At 42.4% G+C, this 27,241-nt stretch overlaps 2 protein-coding genes across 2 annotated transcripts; both read right to left on the bottom strand.

The window, feature by feature from the left end:
* Positions 1-14,018: 14,018 nt before the first annotated feature.
* LOC127442374 (melanocortin receptor 4) lies at positions 14,019-16,298 on the bottom strand. The gene has a single exon (XM_051700358.1). It carries the CDS (start codon positions 16,016-16,018, stop codon positions 15,038-15,040), a length of 981 nt encoding a protein of 326 aa, XP_051556318.1. The 5' UTR covers positions 16,019-16,298; the 3' UTR covers positions 14,019-15,037.
* A 4,726-nt stretch (positions 16,299-21,024) lies between these two features.
* On the bottom strand, positions 21,025-26,842 carry LOC127442379 (galactose-specific lectin nattectin-like). Its single transcript, XM_051700366.1, has 7 exons — positions 26,774-26,842; positions 26,512-26,594; positions 26,255-26,358; positions 25,936-26,070; positions 25,626-25,749; positions 25,430-25,533; positions 21,025-21,209 (listed from the first exon to the last, which is right to left on the bottom strand). Exons 2-6 carry the CDS (start codon positions 26,558-26,560, stop codon positions 25,460-25,462), a joined length of 486 nt encoding a protein of 161 aa, XP_051556326.1. The 5' UTR covers positions 26,561-26,594; positions 26,774-26,842; the 3' UTR covers positions 21,025-21,209; positions 25,430-25,459.
* Positions 26,843-27,241: the final 399 nt, after the last annotated feature.

Below are 27,241 nucleotides of genomic sequence, written 5' to 3'. Positions count from 1 at the left end.
AATGGCATTGTTCATTTCGTAAATGAATTGTTCTTTTGAGTCAATTCAATGTATCAGTTGATCCTGTTCACCAAAAAGGTCTGAATGATTTGTTCACGACTTGACTATTTCGGTTCTCGAGTTCAGCTCACTAGAGGGGAAGATTATCAGTGAATAACAACTTAAACTGAGGTATTTCAAACTTTAGCAGACTTGGAATATAGTGTCAAATGGAGCTTGACTGCCCCAGTCACTGTCATATATATGTGTGGCCATGATATTCTTCAATATATTTTCCTTTAGTGTTCTGCAGAAAAAGGAAATTCATATGAGTTTGGATGACATAAGGATGAATTTTCATTTTTGGGTGAACTATTCCTTCGAGAATTTTTGTCATTTGTGAGTAGTAAGCCTGGTGTTTTCACTTAATGAGGAAATCAAAGGGAAAAAGCAGTGACCTTTGAAGTGTGTCAGAAAGGTTTTGAGCTTCATGATTATAGGGACTTTTTGCCAGGGGCACTATGAGTGTTCTCATCTGCACTACATATCAACGTGATGAGATGCAGGCAGCTCACAGAAACGCAGAACACACCATTCCCACAGCGTTTACACTCACTAATGGACATTTTTTATTAATCTCATTCCTGCAAAGTAATCACCTAAGGCAAACTTAGAGTTGCCTCCTGCCTCTCAAAGGCTCACCGTGATTGTGAATATCATCTTATGCCATTAGCCTTGTTATCCTGCAGGTGTAATAGAAACTGGTTCTCTTTTTCATGGTTTGTTCACCTCCTGAACGTCTCCTGAAAATTAACTATGCACAGTTCTTTTAATGGAGTTTTGATGAGCTTTTGGCATTAGAAACCATGGTTAATTTTTGGCACTGATATTAAGTTATAGCATGTTAGCATATTACAAAGAGTCATGAGTCTTTTTGCATTACTTGATCTTATTTCTTTATTTAATATAAAATGTACAACTCACTACATTTGGACTTGCCAATGCAAGCAGGCACTATGTACATTTGTTAGTTTCTAAAATATATTTATTTTATAAAGAAAACAAATCTTAATAAACAATTATAAACAGTTCACCATGACTTATTTTTTATCACATTTTAAATGTAATATTTTTTCTTGTTTTCATTCATTTAACTAATTACTAAATCTGACAATATCTGTATGCCTGAAGCACGGGTGCTTATTCTAACACTGTGCAGTCATCACCATATTGAGTGATGGTGCCAGTTTGGCTTAGATGTTAAATATGTCACTGTGGTGAACAGCTTAACTCTGTTAAGTCCAGACGGATGATGCCGTTATCTCAAAGGTCTAGCATATTATTCCACTTTGAGATCATTCATCAAATGTCTTTATGTAGAATCAATTAGAGAGCTGTATGCCATACCCAGCAGAATGTTAATGGAGTTGCTTGTCAGGTATTCAGATTGCTCTTAGTGAATCAATTTGTTAAGTTGGGTAGGGTTTTTGATCATAAAAGCAGATGCATAATGTTTACTTTGGTAGTGCAGTATACCATTTACTTTAAAAGGGGAATTCCGTGAAAAGCCTCTTGAATCAAAACAAAGTCAGACTTTCAGTAATTAATTTGGTGATAGCAAATTTAAAGGAAAAGTTCACCCAAAAATGAAAATTTGCTGATAATTTACTCACCCTCAGGCCATCCAAGATGTATCTGAGTTTCTTTCTTCATCAAAACAGAATTTAAGATTTTCTGGATTTCATTTCAGGCCGCCTCCTCTAAACAATGCAAGTGAATGTCCTCCATTTTTTGACGGTCCAAAATGCATATTTAGGGTGCATCAAAATAATCCACACGACTCCAGTCGACAAATAAAGTTATTCTGAACGCAAACGATTGATTATTTTTAGAAACAAAACAATACTTATATACTTTTTAACTACAAATGTTCGCTTCCCTACATCTCTGTGACGTGCACTCATGAGAGGGATGACATAAGCTCATTGGTAAGGTCACGCGTCACGTGGAGGAGGAGTCAGGAAGCGCGTCATTGTCTACATTATTTTTTTAATTATTATTATTTGGAAATGATTTTTAAATGTATTTTATATTGTTTTGAAATTGTTTTGGTTTGTGAACAGCACAAGTTCCTCTTGTAAACAATGAGGTGGATACATCTTGGATGGCCTGTGGGTGAGTAAATTATCAGTAAATTTTCATTTTTGGGTGAACTATTCCTTTAATATATTTGCATACTGTAGGGTCATACAAACAGGAGATGTTCTTTCAGGTATCCTTTTGTTGTCCTGACATATATATATATATATATATATACATATACAGTTGTGCTTAAAAGCTTGTATACCCTTGGAGAATTGGTAATATATGTACCATTTTTAAAGAAAACATGAGTGAGCAGGCAAAAACAATTTCTTTTATTTCTTATGGGATTAATATTCAACTGTCGGTTATAACAGAATGGCACAATCATAAAACAAAACATGGCAACAAAGAAAAAAATGAAATGACCCCTGTTCAAAAGTCTGCATACCGCCCCCTTTAGCATCAATGACAGCATGCAGTCTTTTGTAATAGTTGTCTATGAGGCCCTAAATTCTTGCAGGTGGTATAGCTGCCCATTCGTCTTGGCAAAATGCCTCCAGCTCATGCAAAGTCTTTGGTCATTTTGCATGAACCACACGTTTGAGATCTCCCCAAAGTGGCTCGATGATATTAAGGTCAGGAGACTGTGATGGCCATTCCAGAACCTTTACCTTTTTCTGCTGTAACCACTGGAGGGTCAAACTTGGCCTTGTGCTTAGGGTCATTGTCGTGCTGGAAAGTCCGAGAGCGTCCCATGAGCAGCTTTCGTGCAGAAGAATGCAAATTGTCTGCCAGTATTTTCTGATAACATGCTGCATTCATCTTGCCATCAATTTTCACAAGATTCCCATCTGCCAGGGTATGCAAACTTTTGAGCAAAACTGTATATATAATGTATATGTGTGTGTGTGTATATATATATATATATATATATATATATATATATATATTATACACACACATATATATATGTATGTATATAATGTGTGTGTGTGTGTGTGTGTGTGTGTGTATGTATGTGTGTGATATATATATATATATATATATATATATATATATATATATATATATATATATATATATATATATATATTTATCGTTCTGGTTACTTGCGTAACCTCCGTTCCCTGACCTCTGGTCTTTGATAAAAGGCCAATGAAAATTGGCTAGTGGTATTTGCATACCACTCCCTGGACATATGGGTATAAAAGGAGCTGGTATGCAACCACTCATTCAGGTTTTGTGCTGAGGAGCCGAGACAAGGTCCTGGCCATTTCAGCGGGTAGTTCAGCATTGTGGCAGGAGGGACACAACGTCTCGTTCCCTCCATCAGGGAACGGAGGTTACGCAAGTAACCAGGACGTTCCCTATCTGTCACTCACTCGACGTTGTGTTGATGTAGTGACACTAGGGGTCCCTATACAAAACGCTGCAACTGGCTGAACTGTGTTACGTGAATTGCTGTGTGTGATGGGCAGACCACTGTGTGCCTCATAGCCAGCGCACCAGGCCAACACGTAACCTCCCCTAACACTGTTATGAGTGTCGAACGGCCCTTTAGGGACAAGTCGACTACCCAAAAGATAGAGATGGGCTAGTCCAGTCATGGCCTATAATCCCCTTTTTTTGGGCAGTGGAAAAAAAAAGGGGATAAGAAGCCATGACTGGATTAACTGACTGGGGCCACCAGGTCAAGTCGGGGGGTGTCCCTCCCAAGGGGAAGACACCTCGGAGACCACACCCCACCCAGGGCGGGGGGAATATTTAAGTGGAAATACGTCACATGGTCTTGCCGAGCTATGTCGGAAGTATGCCATGTGGGGAAGTCCCATGGTAGGCCCTCCCCTACGGGGGAGGAGTTACTACAAGCATGGTGACTGGGGCAGAGGAGCCTCTGCCCAAGGAAGATGCAGTTTGCCAACAGGGAAACGAATTAGCGGGAGATATACGTCGCATGGGGTTACCTACGGGGAACCACCACATGCAGAGCAACTACCCCAGTTCAGGGCTTAGTTAGCACATGTACTGAGCCGGCAGCGAGTTTCTCCGCAAACTTGTCTGCCACAGGGCTCGGAGGAAATCAACCAGGGAACACAGTTTGTGAACACTACTGGGAGTTAACGGCGCACGTCTTCAGCTCAGGGGAGGTGAAAGGCACTATGCACAAGAGATACACCCAGCCGGCTGTCCCGGACTTACCTGCTTGTGCATGCCACTACACGGGACGAAACCGGTTCCACCCAGAGATTGTAGAACCACGCAAAGGTGTTGGGTGTTGCCCAGCCCGCTGCTCTGCAAATGTCTGTTAGAGAGGCGCCCCTGGTAAAGGCCCAGGAGGCCGCTACACCCCTGGTAGAATGGGCCTGTAGCCCTACTGGGGGCGGCACGTCCTGGGCGTGATATGCCATAGTTATGGCGTCAATGAGCCAGTGGGTGATCCTCTGCTTGGAGACAGGGCTTCCTTTCCACTGTCTCCCAAAGCAGACAAAGAGCTGCTCAGAGACTCTAAAGCTCTGTGTGCGATCCAAATAGATGCGTAAAGCATGCACCGGACACAGCAACGTCAGGGCTGGGTCTGCCTCCTCCTGGGGCAGCGCTTGCAGGTTCACCACCTGGTCCCTAAAAGGGGTCGTGGGAACCTTGGGCACATAGCCCGGTCGGGGTCTCAGGATAACGTGAGAGTAGCCCGGACCGAACTCCAGGTATGCTTCGCTGACAGAGAACGCTTGCAGGTCTCCTACCCTCTTGATGGGAGTGAGCACAGTCAGGAGGGCAGTCTTCAAGAAGAGTGCCTTAAGCTCAGCTGACTACAAGGGCTCAAAGGGGGCTCTCTGTAGACCCTGAAGAACTACAGAGAGGTCCCATGAGGGAAAGAGGCACGGTCTGAAAGGATTCAACCTCCTGGCACCTCTCAGGAACCTGATGATCAGGTCATGCTTCCCCTGTGTTGTGGTGTGCCGCTATAGCGGCTACAAACACCTTCAAGATGGAAGGGGACAGCCGCCCTTCCAGCCTCTCCTGCAGGAAGGAAAGCACCGATCCGATTGTGCATCTCTGGGGGTCTTCGTGTCGAGAAGAACACCACTTAGCGAACAGACGCCACTTAAAGGCATACAGGCGCCTCATAGAGGGGGCCCTAGCTTGAGTGATCGCTTAAGTGTTCTGCGTCCCGTCCAGGGGCCAGACATATTGATTCCAGAGGTCTGGTCGCGGGTGCCAGATGGTACCCCGTCCCTGAGAAAGAAGCTCCTTCCTCAGGGGAATTTGCCGGGGGGGGGGCTGTCACAAGCGTGAGGTCCAAGAACCACGTCTGGGTGGGCCAGTAGGGTGCTACCAGGCGACCTGCTCCTCGTCCTCCCTGACCTTGCACAGGGTCTGTGTAAGTAGGCTTACTGGGGGAAACACATATTTGCGAAATCCAGGGGTTCAGCTGTGTGCCAGCGCGTCTATACCGAGAGGTGCCTTGTCAGGGCATACCAGAGCGGGCAGTGGGAGGATTTTTGGGAGGCGAACAGGTCTACCTGTGCCTGTTCGAATCGACTCCAGATCAGCTGGACCACCTGAAGGTGGAGTCTCCACTCTCCCCTGAGGGTAACCTGCCGTGACAGCGCATACGCTGCAGTGTTGAGGTTGCCCGGGATGTGAGTGGCTCGCAGCGACTTGAGGTGCTGCTGACTCCAATGGAGGAGACGGCGAGCGAGTTGTGACATACAGCGGGAGCGCAGACCGCCTTGACGGTTGACATATGCTACCATTGCCGTGTTGTCTCTCCGAACTAACACGTGCTTGACCTGGATCAACAGCCAGAACCTCCACAGGGTGAGCAGAATTGCCAGCAACTCGAGGCAGTTGATGTGCCAACACAGCTGCGGGCCCATCCATAAGCCGGCAGCTGTGTGCCTGTTGCAAACAGCGTCCCAGCCCATTTTGGAGGTGTCTGTCATAACCACGACGTGCCTGGAGACCTGCTCTAGGGGAACGCCTTCCTGTAGAAAGGTCGGTCCAAGGGCTGAAGAGGTGGTGACAGGTCGGCGTGATGGCCACGCGATGTGTCCCGCGGTGCCATGCCCATCTCGGGACATGAAGCCAGAGCAGAAGCGGTCTCATATGCATCAACCCGAGCGGAATGGCCACCGCTGAGGATGCCATATGCCCCAGGAGCAAACTGCTGTTTTCTTTTTGAACACCTTCAAACAGGTCAGCACCGACTGTGCATGCTCGTTCATGAGGCGCACCGTCAATGAGACTGAGTCCAACTCCAAACCGAGAAAAGAGATGCTCTGAACTGGGAGGAGCTTGCTCTTTTCCCAGTTGACCCCAAGCCCTAGTCGGCTGAGGTGCGAGAGCACCAGGTCCCGAGAGTGAGCTAGGATTAGCCAATCGTTGAGATAGTTGAGAATGTGAATGCCCACTTCCCTTAATGGGGCAAGAGCTGCCTCTGCAACCTTCTTGAAGATACGAGGGGACAAGGACAGACCGAAAGGGAGGACCTTGTACTGATACACCCGACCCTCGAATGCAAACCGCAGGAAGGGTCTGTGTCAATGTAGAATCGAGACGTGGAAGTACGTGTCCTTCAGGTCTACCGCCGCGAACCAATCTTGATGGACGCTTGCCAGAATGCATATTTTGCGTCAGCATCTTGAACGGGGGTCTGTGTAAAGCCCAGTTCAGTACTCGCAGGTCCAAGATTGGCCGCAACCCACTGCCTTTTTTCAGTACAATGAAGTAGGGGCTGTAAAACCCCTTCTTCATCTTGGCTGGAGGGACAGGCTCTATCGTATCCTTCTGTAGGAGGGTAGCGATCTCAGCACGCAAGGTAGCAGCATTCTTGCCCTTCATCGAGGTGAAGTGAATGCCACTGAACCTGGGCGGACGCCTGGAGAACTGAATCGCGTAGCCGAGTCGGACGGTCCGAATCAGCCATCGTGATGAATTGGAAAGCGCAAGCCATGCATCCAAGCTCCAGGCGAGGGGGACCAAGGGGACAATCTTGTCGGACGTACCGGCAGGTGGGGCCTCGCGGTGGGGCGGAGCACGAGGTGCCACGTTGTGGCAGTGCTGAGTTCAGGGACATCGAAGCACTTACCTGGCTCCTTGTGACCACCCCCAGAACAGCCTGGGACGGGGGAGGAAGAGGCCTGTCCTCGTGACCTGTGGAGACTGTCACATTGGGGGCGAAGTTGTGCCACAGCCGGACACACAGGCGGGGAGACCGCCACTGGAGTGCCAAACCTGCAAGGATGAAAAGGTGGACGGTGGTCGTGATGACGGCCGTGCACACCGGGTACGTGACCCAGGGAACAAGAAAACCGCTCTTTTGCTGAACTGTTGGGTACCGCAGCCACTTGGGCATGCGGTGAAATTAAATGAAAAAGCAACAAAATATTCTCCTCCAGGCCCTCCATCGTGGGATGGAGTGGTCTGCTTACCAGCTCCAAGGTGGGTTTTGTCATCCCCGTGTCACCCGTCTCAGGGGCGCTTTGAAGCCTTCCGTGGGTTCTTGGCGGCCGGCCGTGAGACGGGTGGCATCTGCTTCCTGCGGTGGGCTCCAGGCCGGGGCCGGGCCAAAGGGGTGGGCTGCGGCAGAGCCGGTGCAGTCACCGCATGGGGACGCCTTTGGCAACGAGCAGACGGAGTGCGGGATCTTGAGTCGCGCTGGGGCAGGATGTGCCGGATAGCCTCCGTCTGCTGCTTCACCGTCGAGAACTGCTGGGCAAAATCCTTGACGGTGTCGCCGAATAGGCCAACCTGGGAAATGGGGGCAGCAAGGAACTGTGCCTTGTCGGCCTCACCAATCTCGACCCGGCTGAGCCAAAGGTGCCGCTCCTGGACGACTAAGGTGGACATCGCCCGCCCGAGAGTCTGGAGCGGAACTATCCTCGTGCAGTTCCTTTAGCACCTTGGCTTGGTGGACTTGCAGGAGAGCCATGGCATGCAGGGCGGAGGCGGCTTGTCCAGCGGCACTGTAGGCTTTGGCTGTCAGGGACGACGTAATCCTACAGGCCTTGGACGGGAGCTTTGGGCGTCTGCGCCAGGTGGTGGCACTCTGCGGGCATAGGTGCACCGCGAGCACCTTATCCACCGAGGGAATCGCCGAATAGCCCCTGGCCGCCCTGCCATCGAGGGTAGTGAGGGCAGGGGAGCTGAAAGATCGGGACTGGGCAGTAAAAGATGCCTCCCACAATCTTGTCAGCTCCTCATGCACTTCCGGGAAGAAAGGGACTGGAGCGGGGCTTGGCTGCTTTGAGCAGCACCGCGAGCCCAGGAACCAATCATCGAGTCGCGAGGGTTCAGGGGAGAGCGGAGGGTTCCACTCTAGCCCGACTCTCACGGCTTCCCGGGAAAGCATGTCCGTCATTTCCGCATCAGCCTGTGACTGGGCAACCGAACCCCGGGGGGGGGAGCCCAGCTGTGGCATCTGCGTCCGACTGGACGAGCCCGCTCTCCGATGCTGCGCTCGAGAGCTCATCAGCTTCGCGGGCTCCGAACAAGAGGTCGAACTCACCGTGAGACGAGCTGGCGGATTCATCCAGAAGCCCGATCGGGGCAGACAAACGTGCTGGGGAATGGGAGGTCCGTGGGGGGATACCCGGCGGAGGCGGTCCCATTGGGGTCCCCAAATCGCCCCAAGTGCTAGCCGTGCTGGCCACATACCGTAGGTAGAAGGACCGAGGTGGGGAGCTGCTGGGGTGGCTTGCTTTCTTACGAAAGCAAGCCACAACCACAACGTTGCCATGGTCATGTTCTCGCAGTGAGTACATGATCCATCCACGAACGCTGTCACCACATGGGTCGTGCCCAGACACGAAAGACAACGATCGTGACCATCAGAATTTGAAAGGTAACGACCGCAACCAGAAATAATACACAAACGGAAAGGCATCTTTAAAAAGATGCGTCTTTAAAAAGACGTTCCGTGTGTGCCGCTCTTTTAGAGAAATATAATCTTTTAGAAAAAGATACTCTCTTTTTTCTGCCGAAGCGCCCAGGGGCGTTCTCTGCAGTGCACCAGTGCAGAGGAGGGAGAAGCTGCTGAAATGCGCCGTCAGATCCAGCAGAGGTGAATGAACAGTCAGCTCAGTAAACATCGACCGTTCGGCTCCGAAGAGAAAATCTGAATGAGTGGTTGCATACCAGCTCCTTTTATACCCGTATGTCCGGGGGAGTGGTATGCAAATACCACTCGCCAATTTTCATTGGCCTTTTATCAATGATCAGTGTTGTCTCGGGCTCCCAAGAGTGACCCCTAGTGTCACTACATCGACACAACGTCGAGTGAGTGACAGATAAGGAAATATATATGTGTGTGTGTGTGTGTATAATATATATGCACACATATACATATATGATACATTTATTTAAGAAGCAAAATTTATATTAACAATTGTTTTCAGGGAGTATATCTCAAATTAAGTTTACTTTTACTTTATTGGCAAAAACATGTGATGAAATTTAGTGAGGATTATGCACAAAACAAAAATCTGAAAAATGGGATAAGAAAAGTAAACCCAATTGAAAGGATATTCTTTGAAAACGTGAGTCTTTCTTACAATGTTTTTTTTTTTTTTTTTTTCACAATTACATTTATCTTGTTTTAAGGATATTTTTTATTACAATTATTTTAGCAGTGAAGGGCTTGTTTTCTAAATAGCTTTTTTAAGACATGCATAACATAAAAACAACTGATAATGAGTGCCGTTGCAGAATCTCATCATATATAATAATACAAATAATATGTGATTAATCACACATAAGGTCTAGACATTGTAAACAACTCCATATCGATATTAGGTAAATTCTATTGTGTTACAAGCTATGTGCAGTTGTTGCAGGCCATTTTATTGTCCACTGAAGACTTCCAACAGGCTGCTTAGATTTAGCAAATTATTTAGCTGGAAATGATTGTTGGACCAGGAGGGTCCCTGGGGCATAAAAATGTGAAATGGCTCATAATTAGGTGGCTGTCTAAGCATGTAAAAAGGGCATGAGGGTAATTCATGTAATCAAGGAGAAGAGGGCCTGTTTAATAAGACTACCTGAGAGGAAAAGTCATCTTGTCCTAAACTCTGCCTGTGTTTTACTTCAGCAAAGTTTATTTCTGTTAAATACAATGCTAAGAATCTGGGTATGTTCATGTCTCTGGAGACATTTTATTTTCTGTTGTTTATTTGTTCTTGGATTTTTAGATTTTGAGTTTGCTTTGGTTTGAATCAGGTAGGACTGTAACATTGTTGGCTGCTGACAATGATGGCAATAATGAAGACGTGAAGATGAAGAACCCAAGTGCAGTTTATTTGCAAACGTGAACACCAATAACCCTGACTACAAAACAAAACATGGACCTTGACTTGACTTGACTTGACTTGACTTGACTTGACTTGACTTGACTTGACTTGACTTGACTTGACTTGACTTGACTTGACTTGACTTGACAAACACGTACCATCACATTCAATACTAGACAACTAGACAATGCAAACATGAGGGCTTAAATACAAGACATGGGAGAACATAAACCAATGAACAAACAGAACTCATAACAAGCTAATTAAACAATAAACTAATGAAAACATGACACATGAACATGGAGGGAAAACAGGAATCACATGACAAGGGAAACAGGAACTAAACATTTCAAAATAAAAGACATGAATCAACAGAACACACATGACAAGGACATATAAGGCCACATTTACACAGCAGCGGACAGGGTTGGGGAGTAACGGAATACACGTAACAGGATTATGTATTTAAAATACAAAATATTAGTAACTGTATTCCACTACAGTTACAATTAAAATTGTTGGTAATCAGAATAGTTACATTCAAAAATAATTTTGATTACTGAAGAGATTTTTTTGCATTTTATTGTCATTTGTTTCATTTAATATTTAGTCTATTCAGTTGGAAAACATTGATCCATATAAATGATGCAATCCAAAGAGCATTTGAACAGCGGTGAAACACTTTCTTAAGATCTGTTACATTAATGCGTGCAGACAGAGAAGTATGTTTGAAGTATGTTTGGATTGGCAGAAATAGAAATAAACCTTGTGCAAATTGTCATGTGAACATTTACCTTTATGCTTAGCTAAAAATCCTATTTCTAGCTGTTTTTCATATATATATATATATATATATATATATATATTCAAGAAAATCCATGTTAGATCATAATTGTTTTTTTCTCTAGTAAGACCTGTGATATAAGGGCAAAAATCTTACTCTTGATTAGAATTTTTGAATTGTTGTTTTTTTTTTTTTTTTTTTTTTTTTTTTAAATCCTTAAAACAAGATACATTTACTTTATCTTGTTTAAGAAGCGACACTGCATAAGAGTATTTAGGCTTTATTCAGAGAAAGTATTTTTACCGTGTATTTTGTCTTACAGTTCTGGCTGATTTTTTCTGCGCTCGAGCACCTCCACAAATACTTTTTAACCGAGTGCAGAGTGCAGCATTTGTCACGTGGGTCACAATGGCGAGCAGCTTCGGTGAAATTCAGCGGTTGGATCTTCGGATTGCACACAGCTCATATCTCCCTCTGTGTTAACGAAACCCCACATGATTAACAAGAGTCACGCAGATATACAGTGCAGTGTGGCTTTCACATTATATGATGTGAGTGAGAACTAGCTGTCCAGTACGGTTCCGTTCACACAGCACAGGTTTACCGAAAGTGCGGTTGTCAGTTTGGTTATAGAATGTGGTTGTAAATAACCGACCTGAGTGTGAACATAACTGTATTAGGCACTCGAACAGAGGACTGACAACCGTATTTTGCTGCTGTGGGAACATGGCCTATTTGATGACTGAATACGGTTATTTATGAGAGTGACAATTACATTCTATAACCGAACTGACACAAAATTTTCAGAACTTGTGCTGTGTGAACAGAACCATATAGGACAACTAGTTGTCAGTCACATCATATGATGTGAGAGCCATGCTGCACTGTACACGTGCATGTATCGTGTTAATCATGAGGGGTTTCCTTAACTCACGGACACGGAGATATGAGTTGCATGTATCCGAAGATCTAGATGCTGACTCTTATCAAAGGAGTCCCATCGCTCATCAATTTTATGGTCTGGGGGTGAGCAGCGCGACTCAAATACTGCTCTACACTTGTTTAAAAATCATTCAAAGCCGCTGTCATTTAATTATGATTTGACGTGTGAACTTGCACCTCAGTTAGACTTGTTTATTTAATAACGTGGCATCAATTGTGATAAGACTTGCCGTTGGTATTGATGCCGCATTCTTTGATATTTTCTATGGTTACAGCTGTTAGAATACAGGCATGACTTCTGTTGTTCGTTTATTCACCTTATTCAGCCCCACGCCTTTTCCGCGCTCCGCTCTTCCGAATTTTGTCATCTTCTTATTTGTCTTGAAGCTACTGAGAAGAGTCGATCAAAATGGATAATCTGTGATTAATATGTTAGAAAGACATATTAAAGTTTTTAAATATTTAAATACATATTAAAGACAGAAAGTTTTTTTTTTTTTTTCCAAGAGTTGATGGTGTGTCTACACCACCCCTTTACTACATGGAAATGCTCGTGAGGTGTTTTTTCTGTCATTGTAAATGTTAATTTTTCCGACACTCACGGAAGTTAATTGGGCCTGGCAGATTACCTTTGGACAGTTATATGACACACAACACTTTTTCATGATACTAGCATTTTATTCTTATATGTGTAATTCTGCTTCATTTTTAGGTTTTTCATTTTTACTTGTTAATAATTTGTGTTAAAATGTGTAGCTGACAGGAAATTTCAAACTGTGATAGCTCGTATTATTTAAAATGCAAGTTCATAACATTAAAGAAAATTACAATTGTACTTTTTAAAATTAATTTGACAACCTACATTTTTAAGAGGATTAAATGTGATAAAAAATTGTTGTAAATGGAATATTTAAAAAAACATACACTTTCATAAGTATATTTACATTTAGTTTTAGTTTTTGTTTTAGTTTACGATGATAATCTTGGTGTGTGTGTGTGTGTGTGTGTGTGTGAATATAGCAGCACCCCTTCCCCAATCCCACTTTAACACTCAAAAAAATCTGCTGATTTAACTATAACGCAGTGTGTGAATGACATGAGAAGATGGTCAGGGGTGTCGTGCAGAGATATTTTGAATGACTTTGTGTTTTCTCTTGGAGTTTCATGAGCACAGAGGCATATCAGTACCAGTACGTCCACAGCATAAAGGTAGGACCATGTGAATTTATGAATTAAGTACTCTTGTTTTAAATTCTCCCCGCTCTGCTTCCAGTTGTTATGACATCCCCTGAACACTTTAAAATACTCATTATAGCTTTTGACAACTCTATAACCTGTAAATCCACTTCACTAGTTTATAACACTTTGATATCAATACCAAAGATATTATCTATATAGCAACCGCTAGACTGAAAACAAAATTTTCAAGATGGCTGCGCTTTAGTTTCTCTTGCGCATAAGGTGAATACAGACAGACTCTTCGAGATGCTACTATAAGCTGCTATATGAACAGGAAATTTCGAGACTCACAAGCGTAAGTAAACACAGCTGTCAGTCCCAAATATTGACTGTGTGAACCTGTCCTAAGATTTTACAGAGGGAAATCTATGCATAAATCACTTAAGTTTAGGAGACAGCAATTCGATAGAAGCAAATTAATAGAAATCCCTCCTTATAATTGCACCAGTAGATGACTGGCTGTTCAGGACAATGGTAAACTTTAAGGCTTGAAAGGCAATCTCCTGGATGATGTGGAGTAGACAAATTTACCTTTTGAGCTCCATGATGCTGAAGCTGAATTAAAGGACAACAGAACTGGACAGAATCTAAAGTAAACAAAGGCAAAAGCTGAAGTGGAATATGTGAAGTCCCCACTAATGCCATAATTTTAGCAGTTCCACAAGAAAATATTTTGAGGCACAGGTTTTTTTATTGTCACAATGAAATGGTATTTCAACAATTAAAAATAGATTTATCTCAACTTATAAAATATAAAAATAAGCATGAATTTACTAAACACTCTGTATGTTTATCAAGCAACAATGGTCATCAAGCTAGAGAATTGCATAAAAAACAACAGTTGCCAAATATAATACAGGTGCTTGAATCATTGAATCACAACCACACACAGCCTCTTGAATCTTCTTTTATAAAAAGCTTTTAAGTATTGATGCCTCATCACATTTTGAATATATCATATTCAGCAGACAAAAATTAATGTGACTGGTATACATAAATAGACACTGTAATGTCTATGAATGAAAAAAATACTGACACTTACTGAATCATTAACATGAGCTCATTGCAGTATGTGCACCTATTTCAGGGTTTCATTTTTATGGTCAGCACAAGCATAGTATCACATTTATGTGGTGGTTGCATTTGGTATCAAATTATGTGCACAGTATAACCGCACAACAGACCACTGCCCTACAATCAGATCTACATTCTCAGCATCATCCAGCAATGGTTGCTAAGCACTGTCTTGCAAGGCATACCAACATTTCACAATTAGCGTTTAGTGCCTTAACAACAATAAAACACTTGTCGCACTTTATATTTTTAGTCTTTAATCTTTAGTCTTTAACTACTTTTTACATAAAAAAATAAGCATTTGATACAGTGTTACTTGTAGTGTAGCCTACATACGTGTTGTGTGGCAAAACTCACGTAAAATTTGCATTTGCTACTACCGAGGTAGGGGTACAGGTTAAGGGTAGGTTCAGGGGTTAGGATTAGGCATTAGGCTATTGTCATTAGTGTAATTACAGATGCATGTACTGTACTTAATATAAATATAATCTGGAAATCAGATTAACAAAACATATGTACACAATAAATCAAGTCAAAAATCAAATGCTTAATATTTTTTATGCAATTACTTAAGTAATGTAGAAGTTAAAGACACCTAATTTAAAAAGGGACCAAAAACCTTACACTACTAACAGAGTGTACAAGCTTACACACAGAGAGAGGTCAGTCCATACCAGCAGCAGCAGATTTCCTTAAAGGTCTTCCTCATTTCTTGACTCCTGAAGGCATAGATGAGAGGGTCAATGACTGAGTTGCACATAATGAGAATTAGATACATGTTGAAGTGGGACATGAAGCAGACACAGTAGGGGTTTCTTGGGCAGGAGATCATGAGGATGAGGTGCAAGAAGAACGGAGCCCAGCAAACCACAAAAACCCCCAGCAGTATGGTAATAGTGATGGCACCCTTCATATTCGCTGCCTGCCATATAGGGCCATTACCAGGAAGGGCGGCAATGCGCTTCATATGCAGTCGGGCGAGGAGAAACATGTGGACGTAGAGTGAAGCCATGAGAGCCAACATGGTAAAGAACATACTAATAAGGCAGATCAGAACAGTGGTGCTCTCTGAGTACACAATAAAGAGCACACCAGAGACCGTGCAGAAAGTCCAGATGCAGGTAATTATGATGCCGGCCCGCCGCTGGGTCATGATGTTGTGGTACCTCAAAGCGTAGAAGATTGTGATGTAACGGTCCACTGCAATGGCTAACAAACTCCAAATGGAGGCTAACAGTGAGCTGCAGATCATTGAATCAAAAATGTTGTCCATGTTCTTGATGATGCTCTCACGATTGGTCAGGTTGCCCCCCGTGATAAGTGCCATGACCACTGTCTCAGAAGCATTAGAGACACTGACCAACAAGTCTGCTACAGCCAGGCTGCAGATGAAGAAGTACATGGGGGAATGAAGGTTCTTGTTCTTGATGATTGCAGCAATCACCAGAATGTTCTCCAGGAGACTGACAAGCCCAAGTGTAAGGAACACCTCTGTGGAGATGAGAAGCTGCTCATAGCATCCAGAAGTTGATCCCCTCTCACCCTGAGCAGCCTTCCCCACCGGAAAAGCTCCTTGGCTGTGATTCCGGTAAGAATGATGCAGTCCATGATGATGTGAGGTGTTCATTTCCAAAAATATCCGTAGTTGATGTTTTGATCTCTATCTAACTCAGACCTGCATCTCCTGCTGAATTCATCAGTCAGGCAGTGTCATATTACACATCTTTCAGCATGAAGATCAAAGTGTATTTGCAGGTACAAGCATCCATTAATCCCTCACCTCAGTAACACTTTTTCCAAAGCAGCAGAAGTCAAAAAATGGGCAGGCTGCGAGAGCCCCCCTAGCACAAAAATTTAAGAAAATAAATGCAGACAGAAAAAAAAAAAAAAGAGAGAGCATAGGAGAGAATGAGAACAGACTGAATGTTGAAGCGCTGACTCTGAGTGAAAAAAGCAACATGCAGGATTCAGTGAGTAAGGCACACAATCTCCAGCACGCTTCCAACACTTGGCAGGTGGTGATATCCTCTAGCTCTTACAGCCGCTGTCTGGCATGCTGAGTACTGACTCCGCCTCCAGCTTTCTCCACCAATCAGAGACTGCTTTGATGGGTGAATGTAGGCTAAAGGCCTATTCACACCAAATCCGAGAAGAATTTGCAAGATGAACTGCAGACGAAAGGTCTGTTCACAGAGAAAACTAAACGAAATGAAAAAATATTTAACCCCTATACAGTTGTTCAAAAAACATATTTATTCTGGGTAACTGCACAGATTTTTCAGCATTCGGCTCTCAGTGCATTGGATTAAAATAGGCCTATTTAACGCTAAGGCATTTATTTACCTGCTGTTTCATTGTGCTCTTTTTATATTTTTTATGCATTTTAAGGAATACGAATCTGTGAGTGAGATGAGTACAGAGCATGTCTTTATATTTATACACATGTATTTTACTACGAGTATATATGTATAAAAAAATACATGTGGAATAATTACATTAAGTAAAAACAGGTATAGTATAACATATAATGGGTCAAAACATTAAAAAAATTATACAAGAGTAAACACGGGTTCACTGTCTTATTTAATTCAGGGTTTCTTGTGCATGACGAGCAAAAGAGCACCATTACAGGAATACTTGTGTTATCTTGGCATTAAAAAAAGCAGTGAGATTTGGCAATATGTTTGGCTACACTCTCGGTAAAATATTGCTTTTTATGTGAGATTTTACTACGAGCTTAGCAAATTGCCAAACCTCATGCCAGGGGTGGTAGCTCAGTGGTAAAATACGCTGGCTACCACCCCTGGAGTTTGCTAGCTCGCTATCCCAGGGCGTGCTGAGCGACTCCAGCCATGTCTCCTAAGCAACCAAATTGGCCCGGTTGCTAGGGAGGGTAGAGTCACATGGGGTAGACTCCTCATGGTCGCTATAATGTGGTTCGTTCTCAGTGGGGCGCATGGTGAGTTGGGCGTGGTTGCCGCGGTGGGTGGCGTGAAGCCTCCACACGTGCTATGTCTCGTATGACTACGCTCAACAAGCCACATGATAAGATGCACAGGTTTATGGTCTCAGACGCAGAGGCAACTGGGATTCATCCTCCACCACCCAGACTGAGGCAAATCACTACATGACCACAAGGACTTAAAAGCACATTGGGAATTGGGCATTCCAAATTGGGAGAAAAAGTGGAATAATTCCCCCCAAAAAAAAAAAAAAAAAATACAAAAAAATGGCAGGATAAAATAACAGGTACACTGAAATACATAGTAAATAATGTACATTAAGAGAAAACACCAGGTATATTAAAAAAAATGAGGTTTACAGCTTCCATATGATTTATTTACTGCATATTCACTGTAAACCCTAATGTTGTCATTAATGGAAAAAATCAAGTTATCTTAATTAAACATTACATGAAATGTCAAGTTTTGGGCTCGTAACTCAAATATCAGTGTTCTTTTATTTATCTTTTTTTTTTTTTTTTAATCCATAAACTTAAGTGTTAATAACTCAAACGTTTGAGTACAAAATTGAGGCTATGAGAAATACCCATAATCCCTTGTGCTTTAGTTATTTAAATATGTTTCCTTGGTCAAAAGGAACTTGGCTTTTAAATAGTTGTTATTAAGAATTTATAGAGGTTTTAGCTTTTTTGTAGAATTATTTATGTTGTATTGTTGCAAATAGTTATTTTGTGTAATGTCAACATTGTGATCTGTGTCCCCTTTGGTCAGTGTTAACCTTATATCAGTTCTCCTTGTGCATGTGCAAGTGCAGTACATGTATATATATATTTCTGTGGAGAAATAAGTTTATTTATTGATTGACCTAGAATCAGTTATAATCTTCTTTCTTTGAGCTGTGTTATTGCATGATCTTAATTTGAGTCTATTCAATAAAAAATGAAAAATAGTACAAACAACAATTTACAGCAAATCTGAAGTCTACTTGCATCTACATGTAGTTAAGTTTATTCTGTATGAACACCAAGTTAAGTGAACTTAATTGCACGTGTTTTGGAGATGCCGTTACGCAATTCAATTGAGGGAACATGTTTACTCAATTAATTGGGTAAAGTCAACTTATTAGGGTTTTTATTGCTGTATTTGCATTGAATTCAGTGTTTTGTGCATGAGAAGAGTAAAAAAGCACAGGAATAGCCTATATGTTTTTTTTTATTTTTTTTTTACATTTTATTTATAATAGTCAGATTTATGTTTGTAGTCCAAAAGGTTCATGAACTGCAACTATTTAGTCTTCAGGAGCTATATAATTTTGGGGATGTGTAAACTCGTAAGCATCTGCACGTCCTATGCCAATGTTTTAGTAGTTGATTAGTGCCATCAATGCACTGGATTGTGCAGCAGCAACTCTGGAAAAATTACAAAAAGCTCACATCTCATTGGTCTTTCAGTTTTCTTCACAGTCCGATGAAAAAAAGGGATACTTACAAGGGATACTTACAATTCCAATGAGACAAATATTTAAACCTTTTCTCTGATGATGTCATGGATTTCTCACAAGGTAAGGGAAGAACACAGAACAGTTATCTTGACACACAGCATTATTGAGGCTGGGATAAAGATGCCTTTCCATATCTCACATTACTCCTCAGCGTTACTTCCTTATTTTATGAATAACAAATCATTATCTATAATTGCAAAACATTTCCCACTGTACTTTCAGTTATCTTGTGTTGTTTCAAAATATCTTGGCTACACCAAAAAAAAAATCTGCTCTTAAACCTTTCTCAATCATCATGATTGCGTCAGCCCCAAATGGTTCCCTAGCCTTTAAAGTGCTGTTCATAAGCTTCACCATGTTGAGATTATATGACCAGCATGGATAATTTTAATGAAACTGAGCTTGAACCGTGACAGTGAGGATTTCTATATAAACATCAATATGAAATTCTATCCTCAAAATTGAACACAATAGATATACATGTGCTCTGACATAAAGATTACAAAGAATATCTTGTTTTATTTTAGATTTTTAAAGAATTTCCTGGTTAACTTCTCATTACCATAATGCATCCAGCTTCAAAATTAGGACTGTTAAATGCAGTATAAACAAATTTTACATTTAAGCTCATGCATTTGGCAGGTGCTTTTATCCAAAGTGATTTACAGTCCATTCAATGTATACATTTTATCAGTTTGTGTATTGCTTGGGAATCAAACCCATGATCTTGGCATTGCTAGCACCATGATCTACCAGTTGAGCTACAAGCAGTGGCAATTTTAGGGGGTGGCCTGTGGTGGCCTGGGCCACCCCTGAAATCTCATTGGCCACCCTGTGGCCACCCCAGAACTGATTGGTAGTTTATCATGTTCATCAACACAAGAACGAAGAACCAACAGAAACACCTGTCAATCAAATATGACATCTCAGGTCATTTGTTGATTTAGAGCCACACTGACCCAGGGTCAGTTTTATATTTCTGACCATTATAGTAGTGGTGGAACTGAAGCTGTGTGAGCTGATCTTTGATCAATGGGGGGAGGGGCAGGCCGCGGGTGGCCAGGCAGGTGCCACAGGTCACAGCAGCGGGAGCCAGGTCTGGAGTATAACGGTCGGTCAGAAGCACAAAGCTGACACGAGCTAGCGTCTACCTCCAACTTCCAATGAGTTGACATCGATTTGTGGTCAAAAAGAAAGCTGTTATTTGAGAGGTATGTTCATCTAATTTATCGTTTAATTTATCCCGAATTTCCATGTGAATGTGAAAACATGTTTTCATTGTTACAGTAGCTAGGTTAAAGAGTAAGCTAGACCCTACACCACATTCAGCCTGTTATCTTTATATTATTTCTGCCATGTTTTCTGATTTAATGACGGAGGTGTGTAAAGCGTTTTACAGATGTATATGTTCAATAGCTAAAGTTATATATATGGCTAACCTGTGTGTGAAATGGAAGGGTTTGTGCTGTGACTTTACTTTAAATCTTTACATGAGTTATTTATGAGCTCTTTATGTGTATTATTGGTCAGTCAGGCCAATAAAATCTTCAAAGTTTTTATACCTTATCTGATATTTTAAATATGCAGAGGCAGGGCAAATTGCACTTAAATGCTGCAAATGATTTGACTAACTATTTTATTTGGTAATATTCAAAGTAATTGAAGCTATCAGAACATGTGGAAAATAAACCTGAGTAGACACTGTAAATAGAGTTTTGTTTTTTATTGTATTCAGAGCTCAATCTGCAATTTTGGGGTTTCCAGACAGACACCTATAAGCCCTCGTAGCCAATTTCACACACTGATTTGTACCCAATTTAACAATATTTCTGCTGGACAGTGCAGTTATAGCTAATAAATGAATGAATAATTGATTGAATGATTGATTGAATTGCGCCTCAATCAGTTATCACCTGTACTTGTATCTTTTTATGATTATACACTATACCTGATGTTATACGCAGATTAATTCTCTACAATTAGAATAGCTCTTAAAAATGTGTAACTGACTTTTCCTAAACAATTACTGATTTAAAAATGGATGTTATGTTAAAATAACCAGAGATTCCCAGAAACTGTAATAGGTTGAAATAGAACAGGAATAGAAAACTGTCAAATGTCAAAACAACAGTCTGATATTGAATACAAACAATTCAGTGAATGCTAACATGATTTTAAGAATTCATTTATTCTACATGTGTAGATGTTGAAGCAAAGCAATGCGATATTTACACATTTTGATCATGTGCCATTCATAAAGGTTCTCCTGGTATCGCCGCCCCACACTAGGTATGTGCCCCATCTTGGCCACCCCAGTAAAAATGTTCTGGATACGCCACTGGCTACAAGAACCCCTAAAAATAAATAAAACAATAAATAAAACAATAACGTGAGTTGTAGGCTACCCAAGACCCAATAGTAAATAAAAATAATTTATTTGATGTTCCAAACATCACTATCTGAATAGAAATAAAAAATAAAAAAAATAAAAATAAAAAATAATTCTCTGTATTGCAACACATTTTGTCTGGCTTTTCAAAACACAAATATTGTGAAGTAAAGACTTATTCTGCTATGATGCATCAGCAGGAGTGGAGGTTCAAACATAGATACCTGGACACTAAAAATGTTGTAGTTGTGTCAAAATAATCTGTTTCAGACACTTTCTATTCTCATCACCGCAATGGATGCTAAATTTGTAAAACAAAAATTGATTTAATGATCCATTTTTCAAATCACCAAAGTTCAGCCATGCAACTCTATGTGGTGCAAGCTGATCATTTCTTTGACTTGTTATCTGTTAGCCAATCGGCTCACGCACATGACGTTGAGTCATTCGGCTCGCATGGCGTAAACTGATTGGTTCTCTGACTTGTTATCAGGTAGCCAATCATCTTGCGTCTTGCTCCTTGTGTTTTATTTAAATGGCTCAATTTTGCAGCTAAGCTGGTTTCTCTGCAGCATGCTGAGAGTTTTATCTGAAACTATATTCCACTCCAGCATCCACCTGCCTGTTTCTGCTACACAGGGATTGTTTATGTCTATGTTGCAGCTGCATGTAACATATGCTCGATGTAGCATGTCTTGCGTTTTGTCTCATTGTGCAGCAGCAGCAGCATGTCCACATGCTAACTCTGTATGTATGTGTTTTTCTAGCAGTAGCAAGTCTTCATACTTTCCCTGCAGCAGTAGCAGCAGCAGCAGCGTAGCAGATCTAGTCTGCCTAGACCAATATACTGTCGATATGTCATACCCACATTCATGCTAAATCCTTCCAAGAGTTGGTATGACTGAACTTTATTAGTGTTTACATTCCTCTGTAAGATTAAGCAATAATTCTTGCTCATTTGTTGTGTTCATATTGTTAGTGTTTTTGTGTTGGGTCACCTCATTACTGCAAAGCACATTATCATTAACACAACATTTGTATAATTGTTTGGTAATGAGAAAAGTTTGCTTTGTTGTACATATTGTGCTGTTCATGAGCGCCACAAAGGTTGAGATCATATGACTAGCCAATATTACTTAATTTATCTGGATAACCCCTTGTAATTGGATGCTTTGACTAGCTAAATTAATCATGACTGACTGCAAATAGTGCATTTTTACAGTGGCATCAGTAACTGAGAACTTCTGTTCCCTATCTGTCACTCACTTGACGTTGTGTCGATGTAGTGACACTAGGGGTAACTCTTGGGAGCCCCAAACACCTCTGCTTTTTTCAAATAAGGCCAATGAGAATTGGCGAGTGGAATTTGCATGCCACTCCCCCGGACATACGGGTATAAAAGGAGCTGGTATGCAACCACTCATTCAGATTTTCTCTTCGGAGCCGGGCGGTTCTATTCATTGAAGCTGAATTCATCTGTGAAGTTCATTCACCTCATCTGTTGGATTCTACGGCGCATTTCAACGGCTTCTCCCCCTGTGGAGTGCAGAGAATGCCCCTGGGCACTTCGGCAGAACAACAAAAAGAGTATATTCTAAAAGAGTATATTTTCTTTCTAAAAGAAAGGCACACACGGAACGTCTTTTTAAAGATGACTTTCCGTTTGTGTGTTATTCCTGGTTGCGGTTGTTATCTCTCCACTTCTGATGGCCATGATCGCTGTCTTATGTGTCTGGGCGCTGCCCACACGGAGACATCGTTTGTGGTTGGGTCTTGTCCTCATTGCGAGAACATGACCATGGCAACGTTGTGGTCGTGGCTTGCATTCGTAAGAAAGCAAGCCACCCCAGCGACTCCCCGCCTCCGTCCTTCTACCTACAGGTATGAGACTGTGCCGGTTAGCACTGGGGGCGATTTGGGGACATCAATGGGACCACCTCCGGACGAGATCGCCAGCTCGTCTCAGGGCAAGTTCGACCTCTTGTTCGGAGCCAGGGAAGAAGACGAGTTATCGAGCACAGCATTGGAGAGTGGGCTCGTCCAGTCGGACGCAGAGGCTTCGACTGGGTTTCCTCCTTCGGGAATGATCGCCCAGTCCCAGAACCCTCCTCTCTCCCCTGAACCCTTGCGGCTCGACAATTGGTTCCTGGGCTCAGGGTGCCACCCACGGCCATGCCCCGCCCCTATTCCTTTATTCCTGGAAGTGCATGAGCAGCTGACAAATCGTGGGAGGCACCTTTTACTGCCCGGTCCCGGCTTGACAACTTGATGATCAGGTTCCTGAGAGGTGCTAGGAGGTTGAATCCCTCCAGACTGTGCCTCGTCCCCTTGTGGGACTTTGCTGTAGTCCTTTGGTGTCTACAGAGAACTCCCTTTGAGCCCTTGGAGTCAGCTGAGCATAAGGAACTCTCTTTGAAGACTGCCCTCCTGACTGTGCTCACTTCCATCAAAAGGGTAGGGGACCTGCAGGCATTCTCTGTTAGTGAATCGTGCCTGGAGTTCGGTCCGGGTTACTCTCACGTGATCCTGAGACCCCGACCGGGTTATGTGTCCAAGGTTCCCACGACCCCTTTAAGGGATCAGGTGGTGAACCTGCAAGTGCTGCCCCAGGAGGAGGCAGACCCAGCATTGGCATTGCTGTGTCCAGTGCGTGCTTTATGCATCTATTTGGATTGCACACAGGGCCTTAGAAGCTCCGAGCAGCTCTTTGTCTGCTTTGGTGGACAGCGGAAAGGAAGCACTGTCTCCAAACGGAGGATTGCGCACTGGATCATTGAGGCCATTGCGATGGCACATCAGGCTCAGGACATGCCACCCCCTGCGGGGTAACGAGCCCACTCTACCAGGAGTGTGGCGGCCTCCTGGGCCCTGGCCAGTGGTGCTTCTTTGGCAGACTTCTGCAGAGCAGCGGGCTGGGCAACACCAAACACCTTTGTGAGGTTCTACAATCTCTGGGTTGAGCCAATCTCGTCCTGTGTATTGGCAGGCACGAGCTGGTAAGTTCAGGGACAGCTGACCGGGTGTACCACTTGCGCTTAGTGCCTTTCCCCTCCCTTGAGGTGAAGACGTGTGCTCTTGACTCCCAGTCATGTTCACAGACTGTGATCCCTGGATGACTTTCCTCATTAGCCCTCTGGCAGTTGAGTTTGCGGAGAAACTCGCTGCCGGCCCAGTACGTGCGCTAATGAGCCCCTGTACTGAGGTAGATGCTCCACATGTGCTGGTTCCCCAAAGGTGACCCCATGTGATATCTTCCGCAAAATCGTTTCCCTGTCAGCAAACTGCGTCTTCCACTCAAAACACCGGCAGTGGTCACCCCCCGACACAGACACTTATAGCTCCCAGACGGTTAACAAATTCCACTCTTTTTGGGGAGAAAAGAGAGGGAAAGAGGCCTCGGCTGGGCTAGCCTGTCCCTATCATTGGGCAGTTGACTTGTTCCTGATGGACCGTTCAACGCTCATAAGAGCGTTGGGGGAGGTTATGTGATGGCCCGGTGTGCTGGCTATGAGGCACACAATGGTCTGCCCATCACACACCACCAGTTCACGTAACACCATTCAGAGAGTTGTGGCATTTTGTATAGGGACCCCGAGTGTCACTACATCGACACAACATCGAATGAGTGACAGATAGGGAACGTCCTGGTTACTTTTGTAACCTCCATTCCCTGATGGAGGGAACGAGACGTTGTGTCCCTCATGCAACAATGCTGAAATGGCCGGGACCTGGTCTCGGCTCCTCAGCACAAAACCTGAATGAGTGGTTGCGTACCAGCTCCTTTTATACCCGTATGTCCGGGGGAGTGGCATGCAAATTCCACTCACCAATTCTCATTGGCCTTTTTTAAAAAAATCAGAGGTGTTTGGGGCTCCCAAGAGTGACCCCTTGTGTCACTACATCGATACAACGTCTCGTTCCCTCCATCAGGGAACAGAGGTTACGAAAGTAACCAGGACATTTTTGCATGATGCTGCATTTACACCACTAAGCTGCAGTGAACAGAAACTGTAATTTTACTGCACCTTACAGTTTAATTAATTTTATAAGAGAATGAACAACTTATACCATAAGACATCCCAAATTATGTAATCAAATAAAAAACAGTAAATAACTATTGACTTAATACAAAAAAACCCCCCAAAAAAATCATTAATTTGTGATACAGCTCTGATTCCATTATACCCAAAGAGGTGAACTGAAAGATTTTCAGTTTTATTTGCAGTCCCTCATGACACAGATGAATGGATGGTAGTGGCTGCAAAGAAAATCATTCCACAATGCATTGTCTGCAAAAAGACAAAGATGCAGCCATTTTACTAAGAGAAACATGTGGCATTTAGTTAGAATATGGCAAATAGAGGAAGACTGCAGAACTCACTTCTGTAATATGTACCAACACAGTGTTCTCTCCCTCTGCCAACCCAATTGGTATGGTCTGGTTGACCAGTAGCCCACATAGTGTAGGATACTCTTGAGCCATCTGTCCAAAACCATGTACCCTCCTGCAACAAATTTGTTTTTACAAATTTAGCTTTGTTTAGGAAACAAGATCATGTATGATGTTTTATTTAACTTATGGCTGGTGACAAAACCACAAATCTCTTGCTTGACTGGCTTAAACTGCAAATGGATTTTCAGATTCAAAGAAAGCACCGCATTTCTTTAGTTAATCATAAATATTTTTATACCTTGTATTGGTCAGATAAGCCAATCCAAGTATCTTTCTGTGCAATGTCATAGGTTCTGATCAGCTCCTTGATGAATGTGTATTGCCTTTCATCATGTATAGACACCAGGTTAGCACCAGCAGATACACAATGTGCCTGAATGAGACAGGAAAGATTAAGTAACAGAGAGTGAGGGAAAAAAAGAAAAAGAAAGAAATAGTCTAGGTGTGTATTTAATTTGACACATTGAATCTTGGCTGTAGAAGACAAAACAAAATAAAATAAAATGTTTTTACAATGAACAAACTTTTGAATTATTGTAAATGAAGTGCAAACATACCTCAGCATCTGCCCAGGTCATAGCTGTAGCAACATACTTGAAGCATCGACCATCAAATTCATTCCAGCCAAATGAACAGGCAATGGTACCCTGTTGACTAAATTCTGTCCAAATCAAGAGACTTAAGTGATCTAAAGCTTCAGTTGTGTCAAGATGTATATCAGTTGTATATTTTTCCAATTCAGCAGTGGACATTTAGCAAAGGACATTTCAACATTATAGTTGTTATTTACATAAAAATATAAAAGGTACCTTACCTATAGTCAACAAAACGATGAAACACAGCATGGAAAGAGCTTTTGACATGTTTGGATTTTCTTATCAATCAAGTCACCGCCAACTTTGGGAGTGTGGATAGAGAAAATAGAATGAAATCATTGAAGTAATATGTATCTATGTTTATAAATACTGTATAATATGGTGTAAAATTAAGCAATTATCAAATTATGACCATCTACTGACCAAAGTCTGTTTACCTAAAATGCAACTATAAATACTGTCTAAATAAGTCTTTCTTACCTATTGAGATGTGAGGCCAACAATGGACACACTAAATCTCCTGCATATCTGCCTTTTTATAGGCTACATGAAGAGATGATGTAGGTCAGAGTGACAGGTGTCAGACACGATTAGCCAATCCAAATACACACCACAATCAGATTAAGTGATTAGATTTCATCACATTAAATCCACCCCAACAACAGAAACAACATCCCTAAACTTACACACATCAGCAACAAACATTTTCTGGACTTCTATATTTGCATTTGCACAATCTTAAAAATGTTGTGCTGTATTTGTACTTGTACTTATGTCAGCCCTCATTCCCAAATGAACATTTATAACATCAGCAAGGACACCTACAGTACATTTGCTCCAAGGTAAATTAAATATAATAACTTAACGTTAATTAATTTATGTATTGATTCAGGTCTTAGTAAAGGTGATAGTAAATAAAGAGTTTACAGCATCACAGTGATGTGTTAT

The sequence above is a fragment of the Myxocyprinus asiaticus genome, chromosome 6 (genome assembly GCF_019703515.2).
Source record: "Myxocyprinus asiaticus isolate MX2 ecotype Aquarium Trade chromosome 6, UBuf_Myxa_2, whole genome shotgun sequence".
NCBI lineage: Eukaryota > Metazoa > Chordata > Actinopteri > Cypriniformes > Catostomidae > Myxocyprinus > Myxocyprinus asiaticus.
Note: the sequence above shows the minus strand (reverse complement) of the source record. Positions and strands in the feature narration are given on the sequence as shown.

Excerpts from the sequence above, each read along its gene's own strand:
- LOC127442374 (XM_051700358.1), bottom strand. The coding sequence starts at position 16,018 with ATGAACACCTCACATCATCATGGACTGCATCATTCTTACCGGAATCAC.
- LOC127442379 (XM_051700366.1), bottom strand. The coding sequence starts at position 26,560 with ATGTCAAAAGCTCTTTCCATGCTGTGTTTCATCGTTTTGTTGACTATA. Across the intron at positions 26,359-26,511 it reads CATCGTTTTGTTGACTATAG|AATTTAGTCAACAGGGTACC; the intron begins GTAAGGTACCTT and ends TGATTTGGACAG. Across the intron at positions 25,750-25,935 it reads GCTTATCTGACCAATACAAG|GAGGGTACATGGTTTTGGAC; the intron begins GTATAAAAATAT and ends AATTTGTTGCAG.